Raw genomic sequence first — 22,507 nt, forward strand, 5'->3', positions numbered from 1 at the left:
CGCCCTCTCTTTGCTCAGGTGGCCTATTTCCATATGATGGTACGCAGGCCCTTATTCGGTCCCGCACAGGGCCTTACAAATCCAGAAAGCTATACAGTTGTTGCGGTAAGCAGAGCTAATTTGGCCATCCCCACTTTCTTAGCGAGGGACTGGTTGTTCTGCTTTCTTTCTGGTGCGGTGGCTGAATGGTCCTCTTTGGCCTATTCTCTGTCTCAATTCCCTGAACCAGTTCCTAAAGCTACCTGGGCTCAGGAGGCAATCCCTATGCTCCATCATACTATGTTTGGAACCTGGGGACTTTATGGTATCACTGGATATACAGGACGCGTGCCTACGGGTACTTACAGAGACCTTGCCTCAGCATGGACTGAGGTTTGCTCTATCACAGCACTTACGATTTTTCGGGCTCTGCCTGTTGGGACTGTTCTCAGCCCCACAGGGGTTTACCAGCGTTTTGGATTTTCTGACAGTTCTTCTGTTCAGTATATCCCAATGCTCCTGTACCTGGATGGCCTCCTGCTCTTAGCAGGATCACCGGGGTACTTTACAGCCGGGTCAGGTTGACTGTGGCTTCTTCAGGGTGCAGACGTTTAATCAATGGTGAAAAAGTCCTCCCTGCATCCCTCTCTGGGTATTCTTCACCTAGGTGCCCTGCTGGATTCGCAGAATATGTGAATTCTTCTGGCGTAAGACGGCATCTCCACTCTTCCATTAGGAGTACATGAATGTCTGCGCAGTCTACATATGTCTTTACACTCTGGGATGCATGGTCCACTATTCAGTGTCTGCCTTTGGAAGGGTGGAATGGGCTTAGTTCCATTCCAGGCCTTTCCATAATTGGCTTATCTCCAGATGGAACAAGTTTTTTCTGTCTGATCACTGTTCAAACGATGATGCTCTGCCCGGAGGCAAGTCGGTCCCTTCTCGGGTGACTACGGCCATCTCGTCCTGGGTATTCTTTGCTAAGGACAGTGTCTGGTTCGCATCCATTTCAGTGCAGTTGGATGTCTGTCGATTCCACCCTGTCAATTAACTTGTTGGAACTTTAGCCTGTCTTGGGCCTTCACTCTGGCATAGCCCTTGTTTCCCGGTGAACCTGAAAAAGTTCAGTCCGACAGGGTCAGAACAGTGGCTTCCTTTTTAGCAATACTGTTCGTTGGGTGGCAATGTCAGGTATGTCATACATTCGGACATTGTCTGAGGGTCTCCTCCCGACCATCTCGACAGTGTTCATTTCAGGTGCTCTCCATTGGGAAGCGGGAGTCCTCAGCCGTCACGATGTGCATCCCGGGGACTAGTCTCTTCCCCAAGAGAGGTTTCATCTCCTGGTGAGCAGGGGGGGGGGCCCTCCTGAGGTGACCCTCATGGCCTTCTGACTCTATCACACTATGGTGTTACAGTCCAACTCTGGGGATTCTGAAGCAACCTTCAGTGACTTTGTCGGTGAAGTGGTTCTTCCAATTTGCGTACCTGTGTTCTCCTTTCTCCATTCTTCCTCGAGGGAAGTGTTTCAATCGAGATGGAGATGCTTTCCTGCTGGTGGCTCCTGATTGCCCCAGATGTCAGGGGTACTTGGTTTTTCGGAGTCTCTCCATCGATACTCCATTCCTGATGCTTCACTGCCCAGACCTGTTGTCTCAGGGTCCTGGGGTTTGCCTTGGACCTGGGTCGTTTGTCTTTGACTGCGTCCCTACAGTGGTCTTACGGCTTCCCTGGCTTTGTCATCGTTGGAATGATTAGAGCACATGGATCAGCTTTTGCTGGGACCTACCACAAACTGTGGCAGCCATAATTCTTATGGTATTATACCTGTCGATACGATCCTCTGGTGTCCAGGATTTCCAGATATTCTGGCATTCCTTCTGGCTGGCTTGGGTTTCACCCTCGGCCTGGCCTTCCTGACAGTGCGGATCTCTACACTGTCAGTATGATTAAGATATGGAATTGCTCCGCTCTGGTATCCAGTTCATCCTTTGGAGTGTTTTCTGGTTTATGCCTCCATTTGTCCTCCCTAGGGGGGAAAGTTAATGGAACTGCTGGTTGTGATAGCCATTACATGGTCTATTGCTTTGGCTTTCTCTCTTTCTCTCAGGGAGTTTATATCAACCAGGTGAGTGTCGGAATTGGGAGCGTTCTCATGTGGCTCCCTCTTCTGGAGGGCATCTTGTCAGGGTGTGAGTTGCTCTCACCCTGTGTTTCTTCTTAGTGCTTTTAGGTTCCATATTATTCTGGAACTTATGGTGCGGCCATTCAGTCCCCAGTCCTCTCGGCTGGTGTGGCCTCATTGACTGTGGTCCGGCCTCTGGATTTTTGTGATCCGTTCAAGTTCCTGACGGAAATCGGACTCCTTATTGGTGGTCTGAGATTTCTGGTTTTAACAGGAAAGGATGGCCGGCTTATGGCCAAATGTTGGCTGGATGGCCTCGTATGTCTTCTTCAGGGCCTACCCATGGGTAGGCCTTTCTGTTGTTGATGCTTGTTTTTTCTCGGGCCATGTAACCCTCGTGGGTGGCTCGCTGTGGCGCCTTGGCTGTTTTGCCTGGCTAGGTGGCCACGTGGTCTTCTGTCCACACCTTTTTAAGTTTCTGGGCATTGGTTTCCTTTGCCTCTCAGGATGCTTCCTTTTTGGCGGCGGATTCTCCTCTCAGCACAGTTCAGTCCCCTCCCTTGTTGAACTGTTTTGGGACATCCCCACGGTCAACCCTGTGGACCCCCTATGGACCCTGAAGTAGAAAACAAGAGATATGGTAAGAACTTACCTTTGTTATCTCTGTTTCTACGAAGTCCATAGGGTCCACAGGGCGCCCGCCCTGACGCACCTGGCTTCAAATGGGCTGTGTGGCTGGTCACCGGTTTTCCGTCTCCCATTTCTGTGAGTATGGTTATCGAGTGTTCCAGTTTTCTCTCTTTTTCTCTCCTCCTCCGGCCTTTGGCTACTTACAAACTGAGGTGCCTCTGGCTTGGGGGTGGGGTTACAGGGAGAGTGGACCCAAGTGCATCCTGGGAGCTAAAAGCTTTAACTGCATGGTGCCCGGATTTGGTTCCCAACCTATACCCCACGGTCAACCCTGTGGACCCTATGGACTTCGTAGAAACAGAGATAACAAAGGTAAGTTCTTACCATATCTCGTTATCCCTAATCCCTACCACTAAACCCTATTCCCCCTCCTGCCAGCTAACCCTCCCTCCTGCCTATCCCTATCCCCCCCCTCCCTGCAGCCTAAAACAACCACCCCCTGTAGCCTACCCCTAACCCTCCTGTCCGCATCCTAACCTTAATGCCGATATTTCATCTGTCAATGATCTGAGAATGTCTACACTTTGCACTACAACATTTTAACAAATTTGACATAACTGTCAGCATTGTGGTGTCAACATCATTGTCAAACTTTTCGCTACATCCCATTCCAACTATGTGGGTAGGAAAGGAATCTATATGTAATGCCGGCTGTCGGGATGCCTACTGTCAGAATACCGACAGCGGTATCCTGATAAGTATACCCCGTTAGTGCCTAAACCTAACCCTCCCCCCTTTGTGCCTAACCTCCCCCCCCAAAACCTAACCCCGGTACGCTACCTAACCTACTCCCACGGCTAACGCTAAGGGCCCCGGACATACCTCGTTCGAACTGACGTCCTTCGGTGTTCCAGCGTCAGGATTAAGATAGGCTTCGAAATACAGACGCTAACAATAATATACTGCAAATCTGTGTGTGCAGCAAATAAAACCAAGGGGATTTTGTCATGATTTGATCAAAGCATATAAGCCGGCAGCCCAGCGTCAAGGGGCCACTTCTTTTTCTGCTGGGAGGGGTCCCGTGACGCTGGGCTGCCGGATGAAATGCCTTGATCAAATCATGATAAAATCCCCTTGGTTTTATTTGCTGCACACACATAGGTTTGCAATATATTATTGTTTTTCTGTTTTGTATACATTTATGTCATTAATATTGCCACGCTGCTGGTACCATGTATGATATGGTTAAAACCGAGTGCGGGCTTATTTCTTTTCTGTTCTGAAATACCGACGCCTATCTTAAGTCCCTTGTCGGGATTCCCCTGTCGGTATAACTACATCCCGGGAGCAAGCACTTTGGGGAGCTACTTCTGCAGAGGGGACTCAGCTGAGCACAGCTGACCCTGCTTAGCCCATCACACAACCCTTATATTTTTCCCCTTTAATAACCATGTTATTAAATCTGTTTCTATGTAGCAGAGAGTGGCTCAGACTATTGCAACATCATTTATTGAGGAACTGAATAAGTAGAGTAACCGCTAAACAGGATGACAACTATTGTGTCTATTCACTGATAAATGTATTATTGTTAGTGTTGTGTATGCTGTCTCTTTGGCCTGCATTTGGGTAACTGATACCTGGGAGATGCATTTATAAGTAGACCCTCTAATTATAACATATCAGTTTTTTAAAACAACATTAATCCTGCTGCTTACATGATTAGTTGTGTTCAGCTGGAGTCATTGAGTAGAGTATGAAACAAATGTGTGTGTGTGTATGTGTGTGTTTTTATTTCTAACACCACTCACTGCGTGTTTTCCTTTTAACAGGATGAACCAAATGCAACAAGAAAAAGAGCTCACTGAAAATATTTTGAAAGTGGTAGGTGTGTCTGTCCGCCTGGTAGATTGTAATGGTCACACGTGATGTGCTCTGCTCTGTCAGGCATTGATTATTGTGTCTGGAGTCTATTTATATGTCTGGAGGACTGTAGCATCTGCTCATTGTAACACCAGTAGGGGGCAGCAGAGTGGCAGATTTGTTCATTGTATTGTATGCAGGTATAAAAGGTTAACAACTATGGGCCGTGCTCAATTAGCGGCGATAATATCAGCAGCGATAAAATCGACCGATTTTCGCATGCGCGCTCCTGTTTTCACCAATAAACAGACGAAAACAGGTAGGTGTGATTAAAAAAAAACAGGCGAAAATAAGCGAAAAAGTCGGGACATGCAGGAAATTGCGTCTGTACCACAAAAAGTGGCTGATGTACAGCGGAAATTAATTTTAGAAGTGTATTATCAGCTGTAATAAAAGTATTTAGGGTACTTAAATTGCGTTGGTTGGCGGTAATTTGTGTATTTGAAAAAATGTTAAATTATAGAGAGCAAGTTTTTTTTCCCAGGAAATTACTGTACCACCTAAATTGGGGATACGTTACAATGGGTGCAAGTATATTTTCGTGTTGTAAAAGGGCACTTTTAAAAACTGTTAAAAATGCCTGCTGCAACCACGTGCAATGTTTAAAACACTTGACGCATTCATATAGCCCACCGAAATACCAGACCAATACGTTAAACCCATTTTCATCCCCTTTTTTTTTTTTTTTTCACCCAAAATTTGGCTGTTCGTTTTTTGCCAAATTCCGAAAAACTTTTGGTGTAATTTATCATGGGGGAGGGGGGGCTTGTCCAAAGGGTTCTGAAAGAAATCCCCACATTTTTAGGCAAAAATAGGGATATTGCATTTTTTTTCACCTGGTCTGAGATGGAGAAAACTTTTCGCATGATTCTCACTATTCCATTATCGTGGGTGCGATAATTTGGTGCAAAATCACCTGTCTGAAAACTATATTATCAAAGGTGCAATAATTTACCTTGAAACCGGCCCTATTTGTGAAATCATATGAGGTCCTGCTGGAAGTAAAACTGTTACTCATAAATCAGGTGTAAATGTTAGACTGTTACATGTTTTATATGGAACTGTAACAAATCCATTCAGTTCCCAATGAGGAAGGGGTTGGGGGGTGTGATTGATTGGACCTCCCTCTAACCACGGACAGGTTTTCGGCCAGTGTACAAGAGAATAGGCTGCATGTTGTAGCCGTCCCCGGGTTGCTAGTGAAGCGAGGGTTTTGTACCTACACTTTTTTGCTAGGTGGTAGTGCAGCAACTTTAATGGGGCCAATAAATGATAAAATACCTAATTTCTTAAGGTGCATACACACACAACGATTTTTTGAACGATATCGTTTAACGATAATCGTTTGTAAAAATCGTTCACTTTCTGAGTCAAACGATGAACGATTTTCGTTCATGCGCGTTCACGTTTGTAGTTCAGTCAGACTTGTCAACTCAACGATTTTCAGTAAGGGATTATGCAAAAATCGTTTGTAGTTCTAAAAAATCGTTCATTACATTTAAATGAACATAGTAAATGAACAACTTTAGTAAACGATTTTAGTTCATTTTTTTTAGGAGAAAATTGTTTACTAAAATCGTTCATTAACTAAATCGTTGTGTGTGTGTATGCAGCTAAAGAGGTAAGCTGCATACACACAACGATTTAGTAAATGAACGATTTTAGTAAATGATTTTTGTTAATTTTTTCAAACTACAACCGTGAACGCGCATGAACGAAAATCGTTCATCTTTTGACTCAGAAAGTGAACGATTTTTACAAACGATTATTGTTAAACGATATCGTTTAACGATAATCTTTCAAAAAATCGTTGTGTGTATGTACCTTAAAGCTGTATACACACACAACGATTTCGTTAATGAACGATTTTAGTAAACTATTTTCTCCCTTGAAAAAATTAACGATAATCATTTACTAAAATCGTTCATTTACTAAATGTAATGAACGATTTTTTTGAACTACAAACAATTTTTGCATGTTACCTTACTGAAAATCGTTGAGTTGGTCAGTCTGACTGAACTACAAACGTGAACGCGCATGAACGATAATCGTTCATCGTTTTAACTCGGAAAGTGAACCATTTTTTTCAACGATTGAACGATAAACAATATCGATAATCGTTCAAAAAATCGTGTGTATATGCACCTTTACTGTTAACAGTCAAATGATATTTAAGAAACAGTGGTGGGGAAGGGGAATTTTATACATTTTGTTTCACATAGTAGATTTTTTATTAGTAGTCCCAGTGAAGAACACTAAGGGCAATTACAGGTTCCATAAGAAGCCATTAAGCCTAAACTACTAGTTTCCTTATTTGAAGCATCTATTTATAACATTCCCACAGCGTGATTGAACTTACATTTAATAAGTATCCGAGCACCAGCCACTGTTTTCTGTTATCGGGCATTTTGCTTTCCTTTTTTTTTTTTTTTTTTTTTAAGCTTCCTGGGTTTTGTAGTGTGATGTTCGGTTTTGGCTGTTTTGCCTTGAGGTGTAATTATTAGAAATTATTATTATGGGTCATTCCATGAAATATAGGACACAGTACAGGAAAATTAAATTGTATCACAGCAATTTAATTTTCATGTATTGTATTTCTGCTGATGAACTTAACGTAACTGTCACAGTAACTTCAGATGGTGCGGAATATGAGTGCACTATATAAATCACTGGTAATAAGTAATCAAGGACATCAGAGCTGGTGAATACTTATTGAGCACAATGGAGCAAGCTGGCAGCAACTGGAAATGGCCATCACCACAAGATGTAACATTTTATACATCTACACAGTTAATCAGGAAGATAAACAGGCCTACATTGATTCATTGGGTTCTACTGGTTTGAGTCATTTGTATCAGAGCCCTTTGACTGGGGACAGAAATGTAATGCGAGTCACATTTATATGTAACATGAGTCACATGTACAAATTGATTTTAAGTATAGTTTGGTTAACATTCAGTTTTTTGCTTGTCAATCGTAAGTTTAGGGTCTTGTAAGTGTATAGTATAACAATCATATTGTAAAAATAATTAGGAGAGCAAGTTTAAATATATATGTCCTCTCAGTTCCTATGTCCATTTTGTTGTAAAATGAGTCACGCATATAAACAAAATTTAACTATGAAGAGTTTACATTTGTTTCTGTTACTAAGCATTAATTATGGCTACATAGCCCATATATTGTAATATTTTTAAAATGTTGAATTTCAGCTTCATTTTTGTGTGTGGTGCTTTTAAACGTCTAAAAATCAACATGAAATGTAACATGAGTCACATGGAATCACCCTTGTACGTTTACAAATTGATCATGAAAACCGAATGAGGATAATTGTTGTCCTCGTGCAGTCACTGTAAATACTTCTGTATCTTATGTCCTCTAATACATAGCCACAGGAATGTTTTAATTTTGCATATAATACAAAAGTTACTATAATGCTCAACCCTTTTTCTGCAGCTCAAGGAACAGGCAGAAGATTCAATCACAGTGCTAGAGGAAGCTATTAAACTAAATAAAGCCTTTTATGTTCACACCATGAGGACACTGGATCTGTTGGTGGTGGAGCCGGGAATTGTGAATGGAGAAACTGAGAATTCTACCGCTGGATTAATAATCAGTTCGGATGAAATGCGATGCCAGGTAATATTGGACAGAGTCACTTCACTGATTGGGAAGAGATGAGGGAAGATTTGTTTATCTTTTATTATTTAAAGCTGATAACTGACACCGCTCTGCATTTATACACAGCATTGTCGGTTATTGGATATAAAATTGCAGTGATCCAGGTAATGCAGGTAGATCATAAATAAAACTAAAAATAGGTGGAGAGGAAAAATAAAAATGATCTGTAGCTGTTATGCACATAAAAAGTGGTAACATAAAGGTAGAGAAGGCGCTGCATTATATAACAGCACCTGGCAGAACCCATAATGACATGACATTCACCGTCTTGTAAGGCAGTGGGGTCATTTTTTAGGTTAAAGGCTTTGGCTGTGTGTGGGCAACGCAGAGGAGACCCCGTTATCGGCTGCAGTTAAGCAAACTCGCCATCCTAAGGCGAGCTCAGGGAGGACAGAAACCTCCCGTGGAGCAGAAGGGCTTTTGCCCTTCTGCTCCACGGGAGGTTTCTGTCCCCCCTGAGCTCGCCTTAGGACAACCTGCGTAACGGTTTGACAGGTGTACCGCCCCAGTCAAACTCCCCACCTGCCACTGTCCCCGGAGCGGGTGTCGGGACAGCCCATCACGGGCCAAAACTACGGCGTCAGGACAGCCCATCACATCGTATACCTACAAATTTGACTCCTACAACAAAACACAACATTATCAATTGATATTTACAGGGCTTTGTGACATTTACCCCTGAAATGGACAGGATCTGTGGGTGTCATATGCAGTTCACAATCTTTGTAGCGTTGGGAATGCCTGAGTCCCAGAGATGGAGAGACCCACAGTGGTAATGTGTATCTTCAAATGAGCTGAGATCCTGTACTCAAAATTGCTGCACATGTTATTGTTAGGAACATGTAATTGCCTTATATACCAATAAACTTATAAATAGCCCTTTAGTTTTTATTTAGCATGACCTTCATGTAAATCTTACTTGGCACCCCAAAACCCTTGGTTATGTCCCCAGAACGTACTTTTGAATGACATGTCTAAGCTGCTCATATTGCTAAAACTGTTGAGAGGATATAATGAACACCTGCCCTTTTATTCATGGATGTATATTAAAACAACAGTATGTAATTGGCCCTGTCCATTGAACCGCTTGTTCCAGAGATGTATTCCAGTTCAGAAAGTTGGGTTACCCCACAATAGTGTATAATGTTCCCTACGTACTTTCTTAATCATAGCCTTGGCTGTGTCTCGTATTTTTAAATGGAAAGGGAAAACATTCTGATGCACCCGTAGGTCGTCTTCCAAAGATGTAAATATATTGGGGATCATCTAGACCAGAGTATTTCTGTTTGAGAAGGAGATGAGAACTGTGTTACTCTCTGACGCCCTCTCTGCTTTCAAGTTAGCAAGTGCATTCTCCTTGGTTTCCTAGCATGTCTAGTTCTCCTAGTGCCACGGACTAAGGATGCCATGTATGAGAGGAGAAAGACTGCCTTAGTTCCTCAGAACGTCCCTAAGTGCATAACGTTTGGTGGAAAAGCTTTTTTGGTTTCCTGGGACCAACCCTTAAAGGCAAGGAGAGATATGGTGGACACATAACGAGTTAGACAGCTGACCGGGCAGAGTCCCTTATCGGCACAAAGTAGTGATGAGACGTTCCTGTCCGATGCAGCCACACTGTTGGTAAACACATCTATATTGATGATGCTCCTACTTGTCTTTCTCTACTTTGCAGGTGTGCTATGACCTTGGGGCTCTCTACTTTCAACAAGGACCCACAAACCCACTGAGTTATGAAAAGGCCAGAGACCACTTCTTCAACACCAAACAGCTGGTTTCAAAGGTCATTGATTTGGGAATTTTTTTCTTAATGTACAGCATTTTACACCACATACTGTAGCGTAGTTTGGTCCTTGTTCTGATGCTCACGCTGGTGAGTGCTTGCAAGGTCCTCGTCTGATTCCAATGTCTCCAATACTCAGATCGGTGCAGTCTCCACCCACTGCGTAATAGATGAAAGGAGATTGGCCGGGTATTGCCAAGCATGCAGCGTTCTTGCGCCATCAGATGTGGCTGCTCAGCAATCCACAACGTATAGTCAGATCCATAACTTCATGAAGACTGGAAATTACCAGGTACAGTGGGAAATGTATGAAATGTCTAGCTATATGGAATAACTAAACTGGTGATGGCTTATGCTTATACTGGGAAGAAAATGCAGTACAATAGGGTCAAATGTTTGATTTTTTAATATATAAATGATCAGTAAAATATTCTGGCTTAAAGTCCTTTATTGTCCACTCTCGCGCATCAGTAGAGCAATGTCCCTATCATGTCTTTATCTGTTCTGTTTTTGTTTTCTTAAGGGAATATTGAGTATCTTCTATGAAGATAATGTGAATGGTAATTTACCAGATCAGTTCAGACAGTCCGTACTGAGAGAGCTCTTCCAGAAAGTGCAACAGGGGTAAGGAGATTGTGTGTTCTGTTGGGGTCAGGGCTCGGGGGTGGGGTATAGGGAGAGTGGCCCCAGTGCATCCTGGAAGCTGAAAGTTTTAACTGCGTGGTGCCCGGATTCAGGGCTCTGATTCAGACCCGCTCGCGAGCGCTGAGCGCTCGCAAGCGGGTCGATGTTGGCCCAGTGCGCATGCGCACGACGGACCCGGCTCTGTCGTGCGCATGCGCGAGACCTGGATAGCAACGGGCAAGCCGTCGCTATGGTTGTCGCTACAAAGGGGGCGTGCTGTCGATGGTGAGAGACAGAACTCCCCCTTTGGGGGGCGTGGCTGGCCAGACGGAGGCGTTCCCATTGGATAGCCTACCGTCTGGGGCCGGCCCCACTGACATCACAAGTGATGTCAGTGGGAGTGCTTTCGGCTCTGATAGAGCCAAAAGCACTCCAGGGCTTGCGGCAACGAGACCCTACCACAAGGGTCTCGTCGCAAGCCCGATGGTCGCGATGGTCTTGACCATCGCGACCATCTTCCTGGCCGCTCGCTATAGCTGTGAGTGGTCACCCACAGCTATACGAGCGGCCAGGAGGCCGCTCTAAAAATTCAGAACGATGTCCCTGATTCAGAGCGAGGGCTCTGTCAGAGCGTCCGGCTCTGAATCAGGGCCTCAGTTCCATCACCTACACCCAAAGGTCTCCCTCTGGACCCTATGGACTTCGAAGAAAGAGTGTTAACAAAGGTAAGTTCTTACCATAACTCTCATTTTCTTAGGGCCTGATTCTGACTTGGGAGCAAAGCAAGAGAAACATTTGATTATGTTTGCATGCAGTGTACATACTGGCTGCTGTTGCATGTAGCCCAGAAATACTGGGCAGCTTTATTTTTACACCGCAGTTTAGATTTCAGTTTGGACATGTTCCACCCAAATATAAATCTCTCTGCAATTTACACCTGCCCCACCTGTAACGCAAAATGGTTTTACCAAGGTGTAAAGTAACTTGCTCTAATTACTTTGCTCAAAACTCAGTCAGCCCTTTAATATTCATGTTCAATCAAACCTACTTTACATTCTATTTGTTTTGTAAAAAACATATGTAGGGCTACAATATGTGGTTGTTAGTGTTAGATGCGCCATTCATACAGCACAGCATATATGAAAAGTTACTGGTTTATTTAGTATCTAGTACAGCCACCGTTTTTATAGAAGTCTTCATTGTTGGTAAAATTCATAATAGATATTGATCATGTATTGTTATTAAATACCTATATTTAAAGTTTTGTGAATTAACTATTTCTCAGTCTTCATAATGGTGACACAAAATGATATATTTGTTTAATAACTTAAATGACATTCAGTATTTATTGTCACTAATATGGTATGTGCTTATCTCTTCATTTTGCGGGACGTATGTTACCAGTTTGTGCACTTTGGGGGCAGTTCAGATTTGAACGCAAGCCCGTTTTGCGGACAGACCTTGGGTTTTCCGCACAGCGCATGCTGCGTAGCTGAGCGATGGGCATTTGTTGGCGATACACAGTTGTACGCATCTCAGTCGCATTTCTACTTGCTGAGGAATGGGCATAACTGTGTCGCAACACAAAAAAAACATAATCTTTATACCTATAATAATGTTCTCTTTGATTCCTGTTATTGTAGCATGGCGTGCTGTGATTTCATATTAGTGGCTACTAATGTATAACTGTAATGGTCTGAAACTTACTCCACTTGTTCAATTTCCCCCCCCCAGCAATGACGCTGTAACCGAGATCTGTTTTAAAGTCTGTGCTTGCAACACAGTACATGACATTCTCCACGGACGGCCAGTCAGCGTGCAGTTTCACCAGCTCTTCATGATGCCTAGCAATGAGAAAATAGACTATCTTCTTGAGGTACGGCAGTGCTTTTACTTGCTAAGAAGATTATGGGTCTCTTTCTTAATATGCTTCAATAGGAAAGAATTTATAGCGCAGAGATAGAAAACCTATTGTGGCAATTTAGCGTGAACGTTTTATCGGGGGGGCGCCCGAGTAATGCTCATAATCTATACAGTATCGCACATACATAAATTGTTAGCTACTACACACAATAGGCTTTGTTATTTTGTTCGCCATAACAGGTAGATGGAACCAGGTGTTACTGAAATACTACTAGCGAAATATAACATTTTATTGTATGCAGTTTCTAAGATACATCCTGTCCCTTAATATCTTTGACAAAAGGAACAAGTTTAGAGCCTAGTTTCTACAATCTGACCTCCTTGAAATATCTAGTGTGTACTTGAGAAATTAATTCAAATTTTAACAGTGGAAAAATTCTCCAGAACAAAATTTGAGTAGGTGCCTCATAATATATCGCACTAACTTCCCATGACCCCTAATCTGGGGGGGGGGTGACGACCCGCATTGCTTGTTCCCCTCACTTCCAGGACATGTAGTACTGTGATTACATCTGTTCGTATGTGAGTGACATGTGTATGTAAGCATGTTTAAGTAATGGATTGGTCTGTGAGACAGGAGCCAAATGAACCATTTTGTGAGTGAACATTTAATCCCTTCTGTTCTGTAGGTATGTACGAAATCGCTGAAGTATGAGGAGGCCTCAGAGTCTCAAAGACGGACAGTAGCGTCATTTTTAAAGTAAGTTGCTGGATAGGTTTGAGCAGTGCGGAGATCATAATTAAAGTTGTATGTTTTCTGGCTGTAATAGGGGGCTGGCTTTCTATTCAGCTAGGATACTGCAGAGAACATGGAGCACTTAATCTCATGGTATGACATAATATTGGATGGAAGTAGAAGCAGAATTGTAGAGAAGCCATAAAGTAGGCTTTTTAAGTATAAAACTGACTGGGTTCAAGTTCTCTCCAGCATACTTTGTAACATCTGAAACCTGCTTCAAAATTACAATTCTGAGGTTGCAACAGAGTGCAGTATTTAGTATTGATGTAAAAGTGCCTGCTTTGGGATGTAAGCCCTCACGAGCAGGGCCCTCTTCCCTGATGTGCTTTGCCTACCCTCACTTAAATCATCATCTCCTACAACGGCACCTATGCCTTGGGTAGGAATCGGTATGATTTACGTCCGGCGGTTAGAATCCCAACAGTGGCTGCCCGACATGGGTAAAAATCCTGATCGTCCCTAAGGTAAGTATAGACTAACCTAATTCCTAACCCTAACCCTCCTTAGGGGTGCCTAACCCTAACCTTCCCCCCAGGTCCTAAACCTACCCCCCCCCCTTCCCTGCCACCTAAACCTTAGTTCCCTGGGGGGGTGCCTAACCCTAAGTCCCCCCCGGGAGCCCTAATCCCGCGGCTGTCCGCGCCCGGCATCCCTTCGGTTCGGATGCCGGGCGCTGATCTCCCGGCGTAGGTAAAATTACAGGCGTCTAGATTTAGACGCCTGTCATTTAACCCTCGCCGGGATAAAGCAGTCGGGAAGCCGGCTGTCGGGGTTAGGTCCGCCGACTTCCCGACTACATACCCTTGGGTATTATGGCTGCTGATGCAGCAATGTTGATAAACCATGTCCATGTCCTGCTGTGTCCTGTACTGTAAGTGTCTTTGTTCTTGTTTTGTTCATACTGTTTCTGTCTTATGTACCTTGTAAGGCGCTGTGGACCCCTCGTAGCACCATATAAATAAAGGATGATAATACATTTTAGGTTAAATAGTACAGATGAACATTCTGTACAAATACAGATAGGCGAACTGTACAGAGGGCTACGATAAACCCATAGTAACCTGGGCATGAATGGCACGTTATGGCTGCCAATAGAAAGAGAATCACCATAGTGTTTTATTCAGCCATCTAAGCAGGAAGCTGGTGGATTTAAATGATCTCACCAGGGCAGTAATGCACAGGATGAGATTCATATCTACGTCAGCTGTGGTTGTGGTAAAGGTGGAAACTGACAGGATTGATGAATGCAGTATCTGTCCAATCACAACATGTTCCTTACAGTGTAGTCCTTAGTATATTTTAGTAGGAACACCAACAAGGCGACCCCCTTCTAGCTGCTATGCAGGCGGGGAGTTGGAAAAAGAACCTAATAAAGGAGAGTATCCTAAAGTGAAATAATGTATTTCCCACAGAGTCAGGAGAGCCTACAATTATACCACACAGGAGCGGAGAGGGAATCTAGTTCTAGCAGATTTATCTGAGGTCTGCACAGATGTGGTTGTGAAAGGTTTCCCTTTGCTTTCAGGAACCTGTGCCTGGGCATTGAAGACTTGCAGCTGGTGTTCATGATTTCCACTCACGAGCTGTTTATGAAGCTGCTTACAGATGAAGACCGAATGATGCTGATTGATCAGATCAGAAAGAGAACCTCACACACTAATCTCTGTACTAAGCCTGTGACGTCCTTCTATGACATACCAGGTCAGTCGCAGCGTGCCCTCATAAGGTATCCGGACAGGTAGTCAACATTCAGAAGGTCAACCGGTTCAGAATGTCATCATGGACATTAGGTCGACTACTAATATGTTAACATACAATTAGGTCAACATGGTTAAAATGTTGTCACTTGTAAAATGTCGACATTTTGCATGTTGATCCCAGAATGTCCACATATTGGTTTTTTGTTGATTTTTAGGTTTAGGCTAAAATAAGCAAAAAAAAAAAAAAAATTGACATTTTATTGTCGACATGTTAAATTTTTTAACATTCTAAACGTGTCAATATTTTTAACCATGTCGACATAGTGGTTGTCGACCTAACGTCCATATCCGACATTCAGAACCTGTCCACGTTTTGGTGTCGACCTTCTGAATGTCGACTAGTCATACCACAACTTTCTGTTAATGTGTCTGGAAACGACTACTAAACCCTCACATTGACATTTCCAGATTATAATAATGATGACAAGACCTAGTCCAGTGTTAAACTTCCTGTAGCTCTGTTGAAAAACAAAGTACAGGTTCAGTCTCCCATATCCAAATATTCCGAAATACGGATTTTTTTTCAGCATGACTGGGATTGTGACTCTTTTTGCTTTTTGGTGGTTCAATGTACACAAACTTTGTTTAATGCACAAAATTATTAAGAATATGGTATAAAATTACCTTCAGGCTGTGTGTATAGGGTGTATATGAAACATAAATGAATTTCATGTATGTACACAAACTTTGAGCCGCAAAATTATAAAAAATATTGTATAAAATTACCTGTGTATAAGGTGTATATTAGACATAAATGCATTCTGTGTTTAGATTTGGGTCCCATTCCCAAGATATCTCATTATGGTATGCAAATATTCCAAAATACAGAATATTCCAATATCCAAACTACCCCTGGTTCCAAGCATTTTGGATATGGGAAACTCAACCTGTATTGTCATTAATTTCCTGTAAACTCTCAAGGGTTTATTTACTAAAGTGAGGGTTTTTAAAAGTGGAGATGTTGCCTATAGCAACCATTCAGATTCTACTTATTTAACTAGCACCTTCTAGAAGATAATAGCTAGAATCTGGTTGCTATGGGCAACATCTCCACGTCTAAAAACTGTCAATTTGGTAAATATACCCCTCATTCTCTTAACATAAAAGTCTATGAATTCACTCGCTGACGCCTTCTCCAGGTATGCTGCATTAATCATATCTGTTGTTTATGTGTCTGAATTGCCCCCTTTAACCGTGCAGTGTATGGCAGTATTAAAGATCTCATTGAAAGATGTGTCCACATACATCTAGCCTCTTTGCGCGTTAAGCAATCCTTTTAGTTGCGCCATGGCGTGACTCCGTAACGCGCATCGTCTTTTTATGCGACTTTTTACCTTCAAATGTGTTTGTCGCACAGAGATGCGAATAGTTAGCACAAGCAGCTTCTGCTGATTAAAATGATATGCAGCATGCCTATATTCTGTGTGCAACTGCGGGTGTATCTGCATGCGAAATGCTACGTTACAATGTCACAGCTGCTGGCACTGTAACATAGAATTTCACAAGCAGATACACCCGGATATCATTTTAATCAGCAGAAGCTGCGTGTGTGTCCTATGCATGTCGCTGTGAGACTAAAATGCATTTGAAGGAAACGGGCGCAGGAAAAGACACTGGGTGCTACCGAGGCACGCTGCAGTCACACGCTATCTGTAACGTGACTTGTAGCGCATGGAGGATAGATGTATGTGGACACATCTGTTTCTTTATCTGTTGCTTATGCTGGGCATACACAGCCAGATAAAATGTCTGTCAGACCGACAGACGTTTTATCTGGCAGCATGCCAGCCGCAGATGTCGCCGGCATACACTGTGAGAGAAATCTCACACTGTATAGCCCGACATCCGCGCTCCGCCCCCGGGGGAGGAGACATTTCCCTGTTCCTTCTGTCTGTCGCCCGCGCTGGGCATACACTGCCCGATGCGGTCGACAGTTTACCGGGTAAATATCGCATCGGACGGGCATGCTGGACAATCCTGCATGCCCGACCGAGCAATATTTAACCCTCGGTTGCCCGCACATACGCTACAATTATCAGGGCGATCCGATGATATCAGGCGGATCGCCCCGATAATTGTAGTGTGTATGGCCAGCATTAGCGTTAGACCGTTCTTTTTGGGTTTTTTATTTACAGGTTACTATTTTTGAGCAAAGTATATTAAGTTGTTGGATGTCAGGACTGTTTTTGTGATCATGTCAAATGTTTCAGCTTCTGCTACTGTTAACATTGGTCAGCTAGAGCACCAGCTCATCCTCACCGTGGATCCTTGGAGAATCAGACAGATCCTGATAGAACTGCACGGCATGACCTCTGACAGCCATTACTGGACTGTGTCTAGCAAGGTACTTCCATCTAGTAGCCCAGGAAAACTACCAACCTTTGTTTATATTGTATATAAAAAAAACTCATTTAGAACCAAAATCAAGCTTAAGGAGGTTTTTGTGTAAATGAAAATAAATTGCTAAATATTTCCCTATAATCTCTGTGCTTTAACGTAATTTACTAAATTCAAGTATTTTGTTTTTCCAGTGGGAAGTGCCAACTGTCTACGGTGGAATAATCTTGCCAATAAAAGATAATCTGACAAAGGATCTAGTCTATATCCTGTTGGCCAAAGCCTTACACTGCAGTGCAATTAAAGTGAGTATCACATAGCCTTATATTGTTTGATTGCTATATAAGTTAGAGGATTGTGATGGCCACTGGTGAGAACAGGGAGCTGTGTACGGGTCAAAATCCAAGCAGCAAATGTATTTTTTGCTTTTGTTGTCCAGTATAAACACTCGGGGACAAATGCATAAAGTATTCCTGTTATATGACTATACCCAGTTTCTATCGTTGTGCTAATTAATCTGCGTAAAAAATTCACTCTCATTCAGTTCCATTGTTAGCCTTCTCTTTCCAAAGCCTCAGAGCTCTGTCTGTCTTTTGAAACTAATCCTTCAACAAAATAATAGTTTATATTATTAAGGTGGCAGATGGTTCAAGCGTCAGGAGTAAGATAGGCATCGGTATTTTGACGCCAAGCTTAAGTCCCTATGCGGCCGCTGGTCTCATAATTACACCCAGTGACATCATATGGGGTCTGGGCAGGTACTGCAACAAAACAGAAAAGAAATATCCCCAGAAAAAAATACATGGCATAGCAGCATATGGATTAACAGCATATGTGCCCTTTGTAATACACTAGCTGGAGTACCTGGCGTTGCCCAGGATTTTAAGAATGTTTGTTTACACATCATCCTCCAAAAAACCTCTCATTAGGCAGGCCTCACGAAAGTGTGACAAACTTCCCCATCAACAGTCTTAAGGTCTTCAAAGGGGAGACAGGCAGGCGCCCGGCATCCGCTCGATCGGAGTGGACAGCCGCGGGGGGGGGGGGGGGAGGGTTAGGTTTAGGGCACCCGGGGGGGACTTGGGGTTAGGCACCCCCCCCCGGGAGGGTTAGGGTTAGGCAGCGGGGAAGGGGGGGGGTTAGGGTTAGGCACTTGGGGGGGAGGTTAGGGTTAGGCACCCCTAAGGAGGTTTAGGGGGGTTAGGTTAGTAGATACTTACCTTACCACGATCGGGATTTCCAGCGCTGTCGGGCTCTGCTGTTTTGTCGGGCTGCCAGGATTCGAACTCCCGGCCATACGGCAGCCGGGATATCATACCGATTCCTTCGAAGGAAGTAGGACCTGTAACGGTGTAAAGCAAACTTCGGAGATAGAATCATTCAAAATTTGTGGAATGTACAGTGTAAACACGGCCAAGAGCTTCTGTTGCTCTGATACCAGGATGACCATCTACAGCGACTCCCTGTTTTCTGCGCATAAAAACTTTTCTAGAAGTTTTCCATGTGTAATATTTTGGCAGCTCACATTACAGCAGGGTACTTGCAAAGTCATCAATTTGACACAGTTCGAAGAAAGAAGTCAATGTTGTTTAGAGATGTGCGCCGACACTCGTGTTTTGGATCTGGATCTCCTCTGGTTTTGGATCTGAATCTGGTTTTGTGTTTTTTTTTCCTTGGAGTTTTGTTTTTCGGTTTTGGATCTGGATTTTTTCTTAAGATATCATAAAAACCGCTAAATCACATAAAATGGGCCTGTTTTTTGTTCCTACATTATTATTAACCTCAATAACATTTATTTCCAGGAATTTCCAATCAATTTTGACCACCTCACAATATTATTTTTTTTCATCTAGTTAAGGCCAAAAGGTTGCATCCAGCTAGCTGGCTGACTAAGCTAAGCGATACAGTGGGCGGCACTAACATGTGGCAGTTCAGCTTCCAATTTCCAACACTGATACAGTGTGTTATACAGTGTGAGTTGGATACACCAATAGTGCACTTACTGTGACAGCAGTGTCGGCAGAGCGGGGTTGTTGACGGTGTCCTCAGTACATGGATTGGCGGTGCTGGCAGTGTCCTCAGTGCAGGGTACCGGCGGTGTCTTTAGTGCAGGTTTGCTGGCTGTGTTGGCAGTGCAGGGGTTGCTGACGGTGTCCCCCAGTACGTGGAATGGCAGTGCTGCGGTGCTGGCAGTGTCCTCAGTGAAGGATACAGGCGATGTCGGCAGTGCGGGGGTGCCAGCGGTGTCCTCAGTGCAGGTTTGCTGATTGAGTCGACAGTGCAGGGTTGTTTTCAATGCAGGGTGACGGCGATGTCGGCAGAGCGGTGTCCTCAGTGCAGGTTTGCTGACTGTGCGGGAGCCATCTTCTTTTGCTTCCTGTGCGCCTATGAAATATCTTAACGCTGATTGGCTGAGAGCCGTGACAGGCTGCTCTCTCAACCAATCAGCGTTAAGCCCACGCAATGCAAAACCTCGCGACCCGACAGCGACATAGCAAGGTTTTGCCTCAGGTGAGGGATACGGGGCAGGTAGGGTGATCGCCCCAGATCCACGAAATACGGGTGGGTTTGGTTTTCTGAGAACTGAACCCACTCATCCCTAATGTTGTTGCGTAATTTGGTATAGTCAGAGAGCTGAGAATGCTGGCAAAAACATTAAGATCATGACAACACAAAACTCTTGCTCCGAGGCCCTACCCATATGCCGTGAGGCCCCACAATGAGCGTCCAGCAAAAATTGTGGTTTTCAATTAATTAAAAATGAACAGTAATTACTTTCGATTTTACATTATTTTAGTTGCCTCCGCCGTGTTTTAATACGCTCGTATGTAAAATTTCACGATCTTGGCTTGTAAACTGTGGATTTGTATAGAAAGATAGAAGGGCAAATTTTCGCTTTTATATAGTATATTATGCCACACACATGTAATGCCCTTTATAATACATTATGCCACACTGTATTATAGAGCAAAAAATTAACTAGACAGAAAGGAGCATGGGGATATGGGCTATAAATGATCACTTCTCGCATTTGCACACTGTCCCTTTTCATTGTAAGGAGGGTCTCAGGATGACTGCACTATAATATCCCTGTGTAACTTACAGCAGGGACCACTTCTTATGCCCTGCCAAATGCCAGGTCTGCAGCACCCAGCCATCATGTCATCATTATGGAAAGAGTACAAGGAGGATAAAGCAGGAAGCACATCCACAGGGAGATCAGACTCTGTCACAGCCGGGTGGAGATCAGGGAACAGAGGACCCCGCAGGCAGCCCACGCCCACACTCAGGCAGAGAGCAGCATCCCCTGACCCGAGTCAGTGTGGGCACGTGCACCCAATGCCCAGCGCACACAGCCAGCTGCCTGTCCCATACAGGTCTCTCCCCCCCCTTCCCCTGTTATGGCCACAACCCCCACCCTGTTAGCTTTCCCCTGCCGGCCTTGGGGGAGGGTGGGAGAGGAGCGTCTTCCTCACAGGTAGACCACTGAGGGGGGAACTTTCAACCGGGAGTTAGGAGGAGAGAACTGAGGGAGCAGAAGTTTGTAGCAGACAGAAACTGGCACTATGGCGGGTGAGAAGAGGGCGTGCTGGCAAAAACGGCCAGGTGCCATCTAACTAGGCGACGCCGGCGGGGAGACGGCAACCGTCCCCCTCATGCCGCAGCACCCCGGGCATTCGCCCTGCTTGCCAGCCGCTAGAACCGCCATTCCAAACCGACTTTAAGGGACCCAAATATCTGTGCATGAAAACCGTTTACGCTAATTTCAAGGGCCCTATTCACTGCAAGTTAGTAAGTATGATTTTGCTGGACATAACTCTTAAAGGAACATTCTAACTTGTATTTGGAGGTTGCTATAGAACATATGCTGTTATTCCATCAGACTAAAAATCAAGATTTTGAGGAAAGGGATTATGTTTATGTACTGTTTTTACCATATTTTAACCGTGATTAATCATTCTTTCCATCAAAGCGCTGTTTCTGTTGTATTAATTCTGCTTCCAGTTAAGGAGTCCTATATAAGGCCTAGTTGGGCGTGGCTCACAGGCCACTTAACAGTCTAGATTAGGGGTGGGCAATAAGCGCCCCCCCCCCCAGTTGTTGCAGAACTACACATTCCAGCATGCCCTGTCACATTTTTGCTATTTGGACATGCTAAAACTGTTGCAAGTTACTGCTGTTCTGGTACACAGGACCTCCCTCATGCCAAACAGCTGCTCACTGCCTGCCTGGAACTAGTGACCGAATTCTCCCCCAAGCTGCGGCAGGTCATTTTCAACGAGATGCTGCTATTAGACATTTACACCCATGAAGCCGGGCCTGGTGTCAGTGGTGAGCGCCCTCCAGCGGAGCTGATCAGCAGAGTACGTGGGTATCTGGAAATGAGGATTCCTGGTAAGAGATTTGCCTTTGATTATCAGCGTACCCCTAAAGCTTATGCAACCATCAAATGCCTTTAATAATCTCTCTTTTTAATGACTTAAATGACATAAAAACGGATACTTTCAGATATGAAACATTAAGGCAGCGATTCCCAAACTGGTGCCTCGGGGCACTTACAGGGGTGCCATGGGTTGGTGGTCCAGAACCAAATCATGGTCAATTTGATAGGCAAAACCAGTGCTGGTGGCTGCCAATTATAAAATGTGACAAACTGAAAACAACCCTGTCCACCACCACATAACTGAACCCTAAGTATGACCGGTAAGCACAATTTACTGTGAAACAAAGTTTGGGAACCACTGCATTAAGGTAATATTTATTTTCCACAAAGCGGTCTGCAGGCTTCTCACTAGCAGCTGGCTCAGAATACTGAAATATAGAAAGAGGAGCCTGTTATGAAGCACATATAGAAGTATAGTTATTTCAGGTATATGACTCAGCACAGTAAAACAATAATACACGCTTGTTATGTATCATTTTTTTACTGGTTCTGTAAGTAACTTCTTTCAAAATACGCATTTTGGTTTTAAGGCCCAGGTTACGAGCACCCTCTTCCCTGCTACCCA

The 22,507-nt window shown here is 43.9% G+C and overlaps 1 protein-coding gene across 2 annotated transcripts in view; it reads left to right on the forward strand.

The window, feature by feature from the left end:
• INTS8 (integrator complex subunit 8) overlaps positions 1 to 22,507 on the forward strand; it is a 129,348-nt gene that overhangs the window by 25,456 nt on the left and 81,385 nt on the right. For both annotated transcript variants that reach the window (XM_088471357.1, XM_088471356.1), the window contains exons 6-16: positions 4,567 to 4,618; positions 8,111 to 8,293; positions 10,008 to 10,115; positions 10,255 to 10,407; positions 10,639 to 10,739; positions 12,474 to 12,615; positions 13,292 to 13,362; positions 14,927 to 15,102; positions 17,372 to 17,505; positions 17,693 to 17,803; positions 21,692 to 21,893. In XM_088471357.1, coding sequence (XP_088327483.1) covers positions 4,567 to 4,618; positions 8,111 to 8,293; positions 10,008 to 10,115; positions 10,255 to 10,407; positions 10,639 to 10,739; positions 12,474 to 12,615; positions 13,292 to 13,362; positions 14,927 to 15,102; positions 17,372 to 17,505; positions 17,693 to 17,803; positions 21,692 to 21,893 — 1,433 coding nt within the window. The remainder of the gene's footprint in view (positions 1 to 4,566; positions 4,619 to 8,110; positions 8,294 to 10,007; positions 10,116 to 10,254; positions 10,408 to 10,638; positions 10,740 to 12,473; positions 12,616 to 13,291; positions 13,363 to 14,926; positions 15,103 to 17,371; positions 17,506 to 17,692; positions 17,804 to 21,691; positions 21,894 to 22,507) is intronic.

Source organism: Taudactylus pleione, unplaced genomic scaffold (assembly GCF_031769625.1).
Source record: "Taudactylus pleione unplaced genomic scaffold, aTauple2 ptg000114l, whole genome shotgun sequence".
NCBI lineage: Eukaryota > Metazoa > Chordata > Amphibia > Anura > Myobatrachidae > Taudactylus > Taudactylus pleione.